General features: G+C 44.7%; 1 protein-coding gene across 1 annotated transcript in view; it reads right to left on the bottom strand.

The window, feature by feature from the left end:
• Positions 1–9,787: 9,787 nt before the first annotated feature.
• LOC104271796 overlaps positions 9,788–12,500 on the bottom strand; it is a gene marked incomplete at its 3' end in the record, with an annotated part of 36,836 nt that continues 34,123 nt past the window's right edge. The window contains exon 6 of the mRNA XM_009866581.1: positions 9,788–9,965. Coding sequence (XP_009864883.1) covers positions 9,788–9,965 — 178 coding nt within the window. The remainder of the gene's footprint in view (positions 9,966–12,500) is intronic.

The raw sequence follows: 12,500 nt of genomic DNA, 5'->3' as shown, positions 1-12,500 counted from the left end.
AGACGAGCTGGCTGGGAGAGTGTAGTAGCACATTCAGTTCTGCTAACATGTAGTGCTGTCATGAATTCAGAGCCAGCCAACTGAAACATTAATGATCTGGTAAACTGTGGAAAGGAACCAACTCAGAGTGAAGTCTGCAGCACAATCACTTGACTGTTTGGGATGATGAAGACCCACAGCTCCTTGGAGGTGAGGGGATTTGCACTTTTGTAATTCAAGTATATAATTAAGAATAAAAGTATAGCAAGGAACAAGTCCCCATATCCAGCAGTCCAGGAAGTGAAAAATATGGAAGAAATATCCTATGCTAGGGGGAGGTCACTGGCTGCAGAAATCATACAAATAGAGTACTCAGATGAGCTGCTACACTATCTGGTAACTCTTAGAAACCCTTGCCGCACCAATTTCACCACAGACACCAACAGCATTTTCAGCTCAAAAACAACCTTAGCTTTTCTGCAAGGTTTTCTAAGAAATTCTTTTTTCACCTTTAGCAAGCCATGACTCATTGCTCCCTACAGCACAAACAGCCACCAGATACAGAAGCTTAAGTGCCAGAAAATGCTCCACTAGCTCACAGAGAGTGTTTCAAGTGGGAGCTTCAAAACGGCCTCCAGAACCACACTCGTGTTCAAAGGAGGTGCTAGGGCACACGGCTGTGTGAAATTTGGCAACACAGCCTCACTGGCAGGAACAGGGAGGTTAGTTTTGGCTCACATGACATCTCCACCCTGTAGTTTGCTTTGAACAGTTTTAATGAAGAACTCAGTGAGATTCAGCTGCAACCATCAGGTTTTATCTAAGGTTGGTCAAAAGCAAAAGAATTTTGGTTTCTGTATGCATAATGTTGGAGGGGGAATATGTATCTCCTTAGAAGAGACTCTGTATTTTGAGTTATCTTTGGAAGAGAAGGTAGCCAGGAGACCTATAATTCTCTCTCACATATGCAATGCATGTAGGCAAGCAAAACATCGATGTGGTGGAGGACGGGGGGAATAGGCAAGCGCATCATCCAACTTGTAGCGCTGGCAAGCAGACAAGCCTGTCTCCTCTACTACTTCCAGAAGAACAGTTAGTCACTCCTCCCACCTATTTGCAGTAGCAAGATGGAAGAATGCTGCTCTTCAGCCTGAATAGGTATTTATTTCATTCAGAGTATAGAAAGGTGCCTCCAGAGGAGCTACGAGGCCCAAATTATTACAGCTTTGCCTCTTACCATGATGTATTTTGGAAAATCTCAAGCCCCAGAACACAAGTGGAAGAAGAAGGAGGTAAATCACAAGGTGTTTCTTATTCTGACATGTGGTAGGAGAAGGAAGAGAGAAAACTCACCTGAGGATGGCAAGTGGAAAGTACAGGGTAAGCAGGACAGCCAGCCTCCCCTTGACATGCATGCGAGTGAGATGGCTGCCTGCCCTTCCATGACCTCCAAACACACCAAAGGCAAGACCACTGATGTTAAAGGGAGGCTTCTCTGCCTCTTGAAAAAAACAAGAATATCTTGCTAACAGACCAGCAACATCTACTTCAAGTTTTCTGTTCCCCTTTAAAAGACAGAGAATATATACTTCACCTTCCTCTTCTGCAGACTACACAAAAAATGTCAGAAAACAGGACAAGCTAGCTTATAAACAACTGCAAAGCCCCTCCTGAAAAAGGTTGAGAGGAAGGTGGGATGAAAGCTCCTGGCCAGGAAAGCTGGGACTGCCAAGGAGCAGGACAGAATAAGGGCAAGGACAGTGCGCAATATCCCAGCTCCATCTGTATGCAGAAATTAAAGGCATTGAGGAAAATATCAGTGTGGGTTATGGCAGGCATTCCCAGGTGTGGGGAAATCCTCAGGGGAAGAGCACCATCAACAGAAAATACAGCAGACCTTATAAGAGACAGCTGACGTGGCAGATCCTACAAAAGCTTGTCTACGGTATCTGAACATCTTTTGTTCTCTAGCCCCATTCTTTCACCTGGCAGCTCACAGATGAAAAGACTTGAGAGATGTTCCTGTCACAGGAGACACTTCCTCAAAAGGCTCCTAAAAGGAGGAGGGACCAGGGTAATGCAGGGTCCACTACAGGGGATGTGTGGCAGAGGAAGCTTTACCCTTCTAATAATGACTCTCCTACATTTCTGGAAATTCTCCCTAACCCTATCCCCTCGCTGCCTGCAGAGTGATAAAAAAGCCAACATTGTCCATCAAGCCTCAATCTGAACTGACTCATTTATTCTCAGGAGCCTTGTGTTCATTTTTTTCAGCCTAGCATCCTAAGAAAACAAGGTTTCTGCGATCATATTGCCTGTCACATGTCTTAACTGTTTGTCCCTTCCTATTAACTTTTGAATCACACCGGACTGGGGATAGAGGGCTCCAAGAGAAATTGAGTTTCTCTTATAGAAATTGACTTTCTATAAGATTGGAGAACCTACCTTTGATTGGGTAAGACAGAGACCCCAGTTCATGTCTCTGTGGAGATAAAGGCTAAGAACAGAGTCAGCACTTATTCCCGCTCTCGGGCCTGCCCTAGGCAGTCAGCACGTGTGTGCCACCCGGCCGACCAGCACAGCTCGTGCTGCTGCTGCTGCTTGTAGGCAGAGGAAGGGAAAGGGAGATGAGAGTACTCTGTGGGGAACGGGCTTGAGTGGGGGGCTGAGATGGACCACTGGGATGAAGAAATGTAACATCATACCAAGTCCAGCCTCATACACAAGAAAACTTGTTTTGTCTGCCAAATTGCCTGTAACTTCATGACACATCATCGGGGACAAATGCCAATATTTCTCAAGTACTCACTGAACCCAGTATGCAGTCACATACAAACGAGCAACTAGTTGGAGAGTTCATCCATTAGATTTGTTGCGACAACTTCTTCTTCCCTTTTCCCTAAGTATGGCAAGCAATAGAAAAGTCATAGTGAAGTCACTTTATCTCCTAATGTCGCCACTTTCTAGGTCTGCACAATTAACGCAGGGTTTCTTCAACCAAATAGAAAGCATGTGATGAAGTGAATACTCTGGAAAGAGAGCTCCTGTAAGACCGCAAGCCTTGGCTCTCAAGTGTGACACTGGTAAAGCGCAGCTCTCCACCCCAAGTGTGCTCTGCAGGGGTGTGTTCCTAGATCTACTGACCAAATTACTGATTTTTAAGGAAAAGTAAAGGAATAAAAGAAATGTTCCTTTTTCCTGTAGCACCACGTGATAAATTTCATTCGCCCCATCCCAACTGCTTCTAGTGACAGTGCAGTGTTTGTCTGAATTTTTAACAGATGTTTCTAAGTACTCTTGACCACTTCTGTCTCCTGGGGATTTCTGCAGTGGGATAGCTCTAGATAGTAATACAAACAGAGCCTGTAAGAGGCTCTGGGGGATAAATCTGTAGACACTGCATCTAGGATGGGTGTGGGTATGGGTCCAAGCCTTATGAAACTTTGTAAATATCCTCTAAAGACTAGCAAGCTGGACTGACCCAGCCTGCAGATGTTTTTGAGCTTACCAGCCCCACAGTGAAAAGCAAGACATCTTACAGATAACTGCAACACTCCTGAAACAGCCCAAGAGCAGGATTTAAAACGAAAGTTAATAAAATCAAGGATATACCAGAGCAGAACAGAATAATGCAAAGGATGATGTGATATAGTGCAATTCCATTCCAATTCAAAACACCAAGGACACTGCGAAGGGGATCAGTCTGGGCTGAGGCAGAATCTCCCAGATGTCGGGTTACCCTTGGGAATGAGCACACTGGATTCACTTGACAGGTGTGAAGGTACTCATGCAGTCAGAACACAAATCGCTTTAAAAAAATAAAATCTCTGCTTTTACTTTGAAAGAAAGTGAGTATCTGGTGCTAATGCCTGGCAAGGAGGCTGTGACATCTGCCTGAGTTTGTACACAGCCTGAAACCATCAGCTAAAACATGCTTACGGCTGCTAGTTCACATTATCAAAATGCAGCCACAGCTATTTAATACCAAACTGCAATCTATTAAAGCTATTGTCAGTCTTTCCCAGCAGCTCAAACTGTTTTTTTAAAAGGTCAGCCTACTAGCTGGAGAGTGAAAACAAGCAAGGCGGCTGTGCCAGCCCTTAGGACGTGGCTGCATCCCGCAGTCTGGTTTTGCATTCCCTTAAATGTCGGGCAAGAAGCAGCAGCGAGGTCTCGGCGGAGCCCGACAGCCCTGCCAGCCGGGGGGGACAGGTGGGCGGCTCCGCTCCTGTGCAGGGGGGACAACCGGGCAGCGGGAAGCCGTGGGGTGAGCCCGCAACCACGCATGCCTCCTCCACAGCACGCTGCACCTACTTCTTGCTGGGCAGAGGAAAGGATGGCTGTAGAGGACACTGTTGTTTTCCAGCCTCATTCAGCTCTGTGGGGCTGTATCATTCATAACAACACCACAGCCCGGCCCCGCCCCCAGAAAAACTCATAACAAAACCCCAACCTGAGAAGTGCTTCCTTGCAAATAGCAGAGCACAGCTCCAAACACCCCCACGCTCGGCACAGACCAAGCATTTGCTGTCATCTTCTGGATTAGCATTTTGGTTAACCCTTTTGTAAGATCATTTGACTTGGTTTCAAAACATCTCGTTCTGAAAAAAACACTTGTTAAAAATTGGCCCTGACTGCTACACAAAGTGATAGCTTGGTAGTCATAACCCACAAGATATATTTAGCTTCACAAACTCATCGTCAATGGATTTTGAAAGCATTGTAGCCAACAGACTGGAAACCACATGCAATACAAACACATAATAGAACTTTTAATGTGCAAAAAGACTAAACAAAAAGATCCTTGACCTTCTTGCTTTCCCTTGCATACCATTATCCCCAGCGAGACAGCAAATGGAATGATGTGGAGAGCAACAGCTACCATCGAGCAACTTTGGAAGCCAATTTCTACAGTAGTTAAGCAGTTAATGGCGTTAATCAGAATGATAACGTATTAAATCCTACATTTATGCAAATAGCATTTTGGCATATCACACAGAGACCTGAGTAGCCGAGCCCACCAGAAAAAGGTCCCAACATCTTTTACATTTGCTCTTTTGGGGTTTTTTAATGCGATGTGAAATAGCATCTGGGATGGCTGGCACGTCAGACAAATCACACTTAAATAAAAACCTACAGCCACAAATTAATTTCCATCATCTCAAATAGATTAATGAACAAATTGTTTAATTCCTAACCTTTACAAAGCAGAGATTAATCTCTACATCTAAATCCAATCTCTGTCTTTATCATGTTAACAAGAAGTTGATATTTCTTATAGACCTTCCAAAACCAGGCAACATGACTGAACAAAGGAAATAGCAAATACCCCTAACTCTCTCTAAGCTACAGTAGCCAGGGTATCTATAGCACAAAAATACAAAGCAAGATAGTTATTCATCTGCACGTGATGAGATGAATCCAGAAAAACTGCAGTCTATGGTAGGCAGAACGTACAGCAATCCTAGTTTCGTAACACCTGAGTGGAAAACTTGGTTTTCCAGACGTATCTGGCAACTTTTTCACTCTGGGTTGCATTTAAATTCAACAAGGATGGAAAAAGCAGAGGCCTGGACAAACAGCTATGAATTGCACTTAAAATTGCTTTCATGACATTAAAAAGAGTATCAAGATGTGCTTAATGTGCTTATACACATAGTTCTTCCCTTTGTTGGTGCTACTGTTTAATAGAATTCAATTCTGCCCAAAATTTTACCAATTAATTTAGCTTATTCTCTGACTTTGGGATAATCAGGTGGGAACCACTTGCTGCAGGATGTTGTGCAAAATGAGTAGTTCACCAACTGAAACCGTACCTCTATTCTGAAAATCAATATTGCTTATACACAAGCCCTAACTGTTGATTTAATGATGTATATGTAAATACACGTGTATCTGTGTACCTCCTCTTTGTCTGTGCAAAGCCTGCAACACAGAATGTTAAAATATCTCTAGAAAAAAATAATTGGCCTTTTTTCTCCCCTTTGGGTACAAATTTTTGTTTTTAAATGAATGTGCAGGTTTCCTGTTGCTGCCTTCATTTCAAAATACCAACTAATTCCAGGTTTAATTAAAACAGGATGTTTCATATCACAGACACTTTTTTTTAATTTTTTTTCAGCACATGTCTTCTTTACCTTAATGTGATCACTGCCTATTAAGAGAAGAAAGGGGAGGGGGATGTGTTATTTATTTATTTAACAAAATAATTCAAAGTTTTACAGCAACTCTCTTTATGGAGTCAAACTTATGCAAGCACCGAAGCCTTTCCAGAGAAAACAGGATTCTCCCCACCTCCCTCTGGCTCTTCTCCCTACTGAATGCCATGGCCTTCACTCAACCAAAGGAAATGAAAGACAGACTGAGACAACAGCATCACGTGGGTGAAGGTCAGATTGATTTTAAGCTGTGTGGTGCTGTTTTATCACCCTCAGGACAAAAGTTAAGCCCTTCATTTTTTTTCATGTCTGTTTTAACACAGCAACTTATTTTTTCCTGAAATTTTGGTTGGGCTCCATACCACCACAAATCAAGGATAGCCTAATTTAAAACACTTGTGGAGATCATCTTTCTCAGAGTAAAATCCAGAGCAGCCCACACACCACCACATTTCTATCCATGAGGTTCCTCTATTCCCTGTGTACAGATAGTGGCTCCTTGGAACTACTGAGGTTTCTGCAGTGACATTTGCTGACAGCAGAAGAGTGGGATGCAGCTGCCGGCTGTTCAGCAGTGAGGCTGGGCACGGGGCGAGAAGCATTTTTTATCTCAAAAGGGGCAAGTTCACAAATTGTTTTTAATCCCCATCCTCCTTCCCTCCTTCTGCCCCCTGCTTGGAGTGGCCAAGCTCTCTGAGAGCTGAGCCTCCCGCCTGTCACTCGGTGATCCGGACATGCACAGCCAGTTACTGTGGCAGCCACTGGAAACACAGTTTTGCTCACTTGGACTGCACTTTTCCCAACTCCAGTACCACTCACTGAATCACTCCCCCCAACTTGCTGTAAGGACTGGCTCTCCTCACTTCTCTTTTAATTAGGACTGAAGCTCCCCTGATTAAGGACACTGTTTTCAACACAGCCAATTTTAGCTAGTCAGGTCTTCAAAACTGAACTGCTTAACATAAAATGGATCATTTTGTACATTACATATATGCACGTGTGTACCTAGCTGTTGAGAGAAAGAGCATCTTCCTTCCCGATGTTTGCATTTCCGGAGTTTAAACTGGCAGCCAGAAAACTCGGTATTCTCTCATTTCAGACACAAGAAAATCCTGCTCACTTTCATTTTCTGTTGTTTTAAATTTGGGGCTAAATTTGTCTTATTCGAGTGAGGAATGCAACAGCGTTGTGACTGCCTTCTAAAGATGGTAGTTTATCCCCCATAAAAAGCACAGAATACTGTCTGCTTTATTTATACGTACCAGAGGCTCTGGTCAAAATCAAACCCAGTTACACTGGATACCATTAAAACACCTAATGGAATACAACTCCTACATGAAACAGCACTTGTAAAACAAACCACGGCAAGTGTCTGTTAGGGAGAAAGGAATAGAGAAGGGCTGTAAGGTGAGATCAAGCAGCTATCCAGGTTGGATCTGGATGCAGTCTGAATGCAAATTAAATCATTTGCTAGGTTTTGCGAACAAAAATTTGACAAGCACACAGCTTCAGCTTGCCTAAGCCTAGCTGAGACTGCCTCTGAAACAGCACACGGAGCAGCCCAATTTCTCCCAGCACCTCAAGGAGACCGGCAGATGCTGGTCCTCACGGGACACGACAAGGAGGCTCTGCACCTGTGTGGAGCCCCAAGGAAGAGCAGCTCTGGGACAACAGACAAAGGAGCAACTGCAGCTGAGAGTGAAGGAGAAAACAGTAACACAGTCAGGTGTAACTTAAACGTATAAACTGTGAGGTGACTCCGTTACATGTGGGGCCCAGCAAGGGCAGATGCCAACAGTGTCAGAGAGAAGGCTGCCGTGACCAAGAAGTGAGAAGGTGGTGGTTCCAGAAAGGAGTGAGCAAGGAAACAGCCTTTGAGGAGGGAGCCCACAGGGAGACCAGCACAGGCCACGGGGAGCGGGAAGGGAAGAGGGTGGTCACCCCGAGGAGACAATCGGAACAACTCACAGAAGCAAAATCCCATACAACGCAGAGATAGGTCACAAGCTGAGTATTACCATAAATGTTAAAAAACTGTCCTGGAGGCACGTTGAATTTTTGGCTGGTTTTGGCTTGGTTGGTTGCTATAATTTATTGATGCAGATTGAACAATGTAATTCAAATCTGCTTAGACTACTCTTAAGAGTCCAGTGAATCACGTGCATTCAGTTTTGCTCAGAGAAAATGAACACAGGTATATATAATTTCTGTAGACTATGAGGTCATAAAGGGAATTTATTCTACTTCTGTCTTTCCAAATTTTCTAATGAATAATTAGTACATGTGGATTTCTAAAATGGCCATTTGATATAAATTGTTTCAAATCTCATTTATTTTAAGAGAAATCATTAAGTACAACGTCTGCACGAGTGAACTGAGTTCACTGTAGAGGAAATGATTGGGAATTACATTCAAAAATCTATTCAAATGTTTAATGTAACAGATTCCCTGGAGAAAAGCAATGGGCTTCTTCAGCCTTTCCTTATGTTCTCCTCAGCAAGGCTAACAGTAATTGAGTAACAAGATAAGGAGAAGCCAAAAAAGTCTTTCACCATTATGCTTAGAAAGATTTTCAAGGAAGAGTAAAGAAGAAGTGGACCCACGTGCCAAAAAAATGGTGCCTTCAAGAGGAAGCCCACTCCCATGACTACAGGTGTCACCTGGATCAAAGACCTTGGCTCTTCCACCAATTTCGTGCATGTCATTAGGCAAATTGGTGAAGCCACAGTTATAGACATTTTCATCCAAAATAACTGAGGCAGTCAAAGGGGAAAGTCTTGAATTCTCCGCCAAACCTGACCTCTTGTCCCCTTCATGTTGACATAAGGCTTGTGCAGCTCCATAGGGCACCAGATCCAGGAGCTGTACAAACTAAAAATTAATCCTTTTATTTGTCAGCAATGACAACACAAACCTGCTACCAGGCTAAGGTAGGAGACAGAAGGAACTAACACTCCTGCCAGTAACAGTCAAAACTTAAGCCAAATTAGAGTGACTTCTTAATTCTGTGATGATAAAAATAAGAGTAGTACTTCCTTGTGTCAGAAAGGAGTTGCTAGCCTAAATGTTTAAAGATGACAAAGTGCTCAAATGCCCTAGGAAGTATGTAACGTGAATGGACCTAGTGCCTTGAAAACTGCAAATCATTTTTTTCGTTAATTAAGGCAATGAAAGCTGGTTGTAAAAAGCAAGAAGTTCAAATAATATTACCTATGATACATTACCTATGATAATAATATTACACATTATTAAAATAAAAATTTCTATGTATTCATTTTTAACAATTATGAATTGAAATTCACCTTACAAGTAAAAACGCCTATTAAATATACTTAAATGAAACAGCATTCAGAAGGTCCATACTAGTTGTCAAAGCGTTGCAGGAAGTCAGAAGCTGCTTGGACCTCTGGTGGAGGTGTTCTGATGCGCAAACCCAACTTGGAGAGCAACAGCCTCTCCAGCAGGTGCAGGGAAAATATTTCCCTTGTTCAATTTATTTGACTGGTTCAGTCCAACAACAAGTTTTTTCAGAACAGCGAAACTACCTGATCACCAATTTGCTTCTTGCCAGTTCACGGTAAAGAAAGGCATTCAGACCCCTTTGGAGAACACAAGCACCCGGCTGAAGTTGTCCCCGGCAGGCCACCTACCTTGGCGGATCCATCCTGCTGGCAAGGGGCTGCTGTGCTGGGGGGGCACGTGCTGTCGGCCAGCCCCAGGGGCAGCACGCTGCCCTCCCTCGAGTCCGCGCTTGGGGTAGGCTGAGCCCTGGGCTCCCAGACCCAGAGGCCACACGGAGATGCTCCAGCAAGCGCTCCCAAAGCCAGCCTGCGTAAGAGGACCAACCCATGCTGGCACGTTTCCCTCACGCCAGCCGGCACTGGGGGGTGGAGGCTGCTTTCTGGCTTCCCCGAGCCTGGAGCACAGTTAATAACATGCCAGCTGTATCTGCAGACAAGCCAAGTTTAATGAGGCTACAACAAAAGCATTCAAATATGCACTACAGAACTTCTGTGGGGATTCTTTTCTAGGCTTGTTTTAAAAAAAAAAGATAGGAATTCTTGACAGTGCTTGTACACACACTTCCTTTAGTTTTAATGGATATTTTAAACAAAAAAAAAAATATTTGTCGAATTCAAAGAAATCAGCATCAGAAATACTTTTTTAATCCCATCACTTCCAACAGCAAAATTATATTGCATGATGAGTGCTTGAAATGCACTGCTGGTCACTTTTTTCTTAATAAACATTGAAGTCTTAATTGTTTTTCCCCTGCATAGCCAGACACCATCTTTCTGTCTGCCAGGTCTTCACACTAGGACAAGTACTGTCCCTTGCCTCCTGCTCGGGAACCAGGACAGACACGCAAATGTGACCACATCTCTAGCACAAGGAGACACCCTGCCCACTCGCTCTCCTGTTAGCCATGCTGTACCCTGTGCCTCAGTCTCCTACTCTGGGACAAGATACAGAAGGCATCAGTAAGAAAACTGAAAATGCAGGTTTGGAGACAGCAAAGGGGGCAGCAAAAGAAGACTGCTCAGGCATGAGTGGGTGGAGAAGGTGGAAAAGGGGCAATTGCTCACCGTCTCCTTCACCAGAAGGACCAAATGGTATCAAATCAAAGCAGGTGAGAGGCTAAAGTGAGCAAAAGAGGACACTTCCTACCAATGTGGAACTGAACTCTGGGTCCCCACCATGGGAAAGACTACACTTTCTTTCAACAAGAAACTTCAAAATGTAAATTCGTGGAGGAAGATTATCTGAGGAATTTGAATAAAATACACCAAGAAGTGCCCAGGTAAGGTTGCTGACAGCTAGGAGAATATTCTACGGAAACAGTGCTATGGAACAAGCAGGCTGGCGCAGTATGCCACAGAAAGACTACTTACCCAGTGGCCTAGTAAGGGACAAGGGAAGGAATCAGGGAAAAAAGCAGACTCTCTATGCACCTTTCATTCACTGCTCACATCTGCAGTCTGAAGATCTTGACGGCTCTGAATCCGCCACGGCTGTTGATATGGCCAATGCAGTTTGTCCCTCAACAACCCACAGGGAGGTGATGTGTGCCCTTCAGCAGCGCCCGAGCCACAAACGATCTGTGCTCTTGTCCATCTGAGACAGGACAACTCCAGCACATTCTCCACAGACCTCTCTAAGGCATTATTAAAGGCCACTTTATAGCAGGCATGCATCTATTGTAGTCTCCAGGCTATCCTCACTGCATTTCTGAATTGAGTTCCACATATTGGTTTTTTTCTACAACCCCCCGAATGCTGGGCCCTGCTTAGAGCAGCAGTGATCCTCCTTCCTGCAGGCACAGCTGCCCCTGCAGCCCTCAGCAGGCTCCAGCGCTGGAAGGAGCCTTTCCACTGCGCTCCCTCCCTCCTCCTTTTCAAAAAAACCCCATTTGTTATTTACTCAGATTTCTATAATGCTGAGAAACAAACCTGCCCTATGCAGACCCACAGAATACTCCCTCTGCTGTAACATGGCAATGGATTATCCTTTCAAACAGAAATCTGAAGCGAGGGGAGAAGGGGAGGTGGAGCTTGGGCACCCCCAGTGCCCCAGAAGAGCTGTGGGAGGGCTGGGGTGGTGCCGGGGGGAGCTGCACAGGCTCCGGTTCCCGAATGCAGGTCCTGCTGCCCTCAGAGCTCTCGTGGCAGCTAGCTGGAGGGCTTCAGTCTTTGCTCATCCTCCGATTTCTGACACAGCAACATACCAGGAGGTGAGAGTGGCTTTTCAGACAGCCAAGTGGAAAACTCTTCATGACTTCAAAGGACATGTGTTTTCTTTAAGAGGCCTCGTTTAAAACATGCACCCACTTTCCCTTCTATCCATTTTAATGTATACCTGTGCTCACCCGGCAGACTACTTTTTGAACTAGATAAAAGTAGATAAAAGAACTCAATTAAAGTAGCACGAATGAAACAGTCCCTTGCCAATACAAGCATGCTCACTTGTCATTCTCAGCTCCTTGTTGAGCAATGTGTTTAAAAATGACAGGGAAAATGTTCTTCCTGCGTAAAAAAACACATAGTGCTTGAGGAAAGACATCATCATTGCTAAGAAATGTTTGTGCATCCTCAGAATGCACAGCCGGGCCGTCCGTGCTGACTGCTGGCTCTGTCAAGGCTGAGAAGTAGGTAGAGACAGCTCATTACCTCCCCTCCTACCAGGGGTTTTGGTTATACGCAACCAACCGGCCCGCAGCCGTGCTGGCAGTGCTCCTATCTGCTCGTGCAGTGCCTGGTGCTGCCTCCCTTGCCTCGGTCCCTGGAGGCACCCGCACAAAGGTGGCCGTGGTGATTTGCAGGGGGTGGTGCCTGGCACACTGGCAGGCTCTTATCGGCAAACACA

The sequence above is a fragment of the Apaloderma vittatum genome, unplaced genomic scaffold, assembly GCF_000703405.1.
Source record: "Apaloderma vittatum isolate BGI_N311 unplaced genomic scaffold, ASM70340v1 scaffold6483, whole genome shotgun sequence".
Classification (NCBI taxonomy): domain Eukaryota; kingdom Metazoa; phylum Chordata; class Aves; order Trogoniformes; family Trogonidae; genus Apaloderma; species Apaloderma vittatum.
Note: the sequence above shows the minus strand (reverse complement) of the source record. Positions and strands in the feature narration are given on the sequence as shown.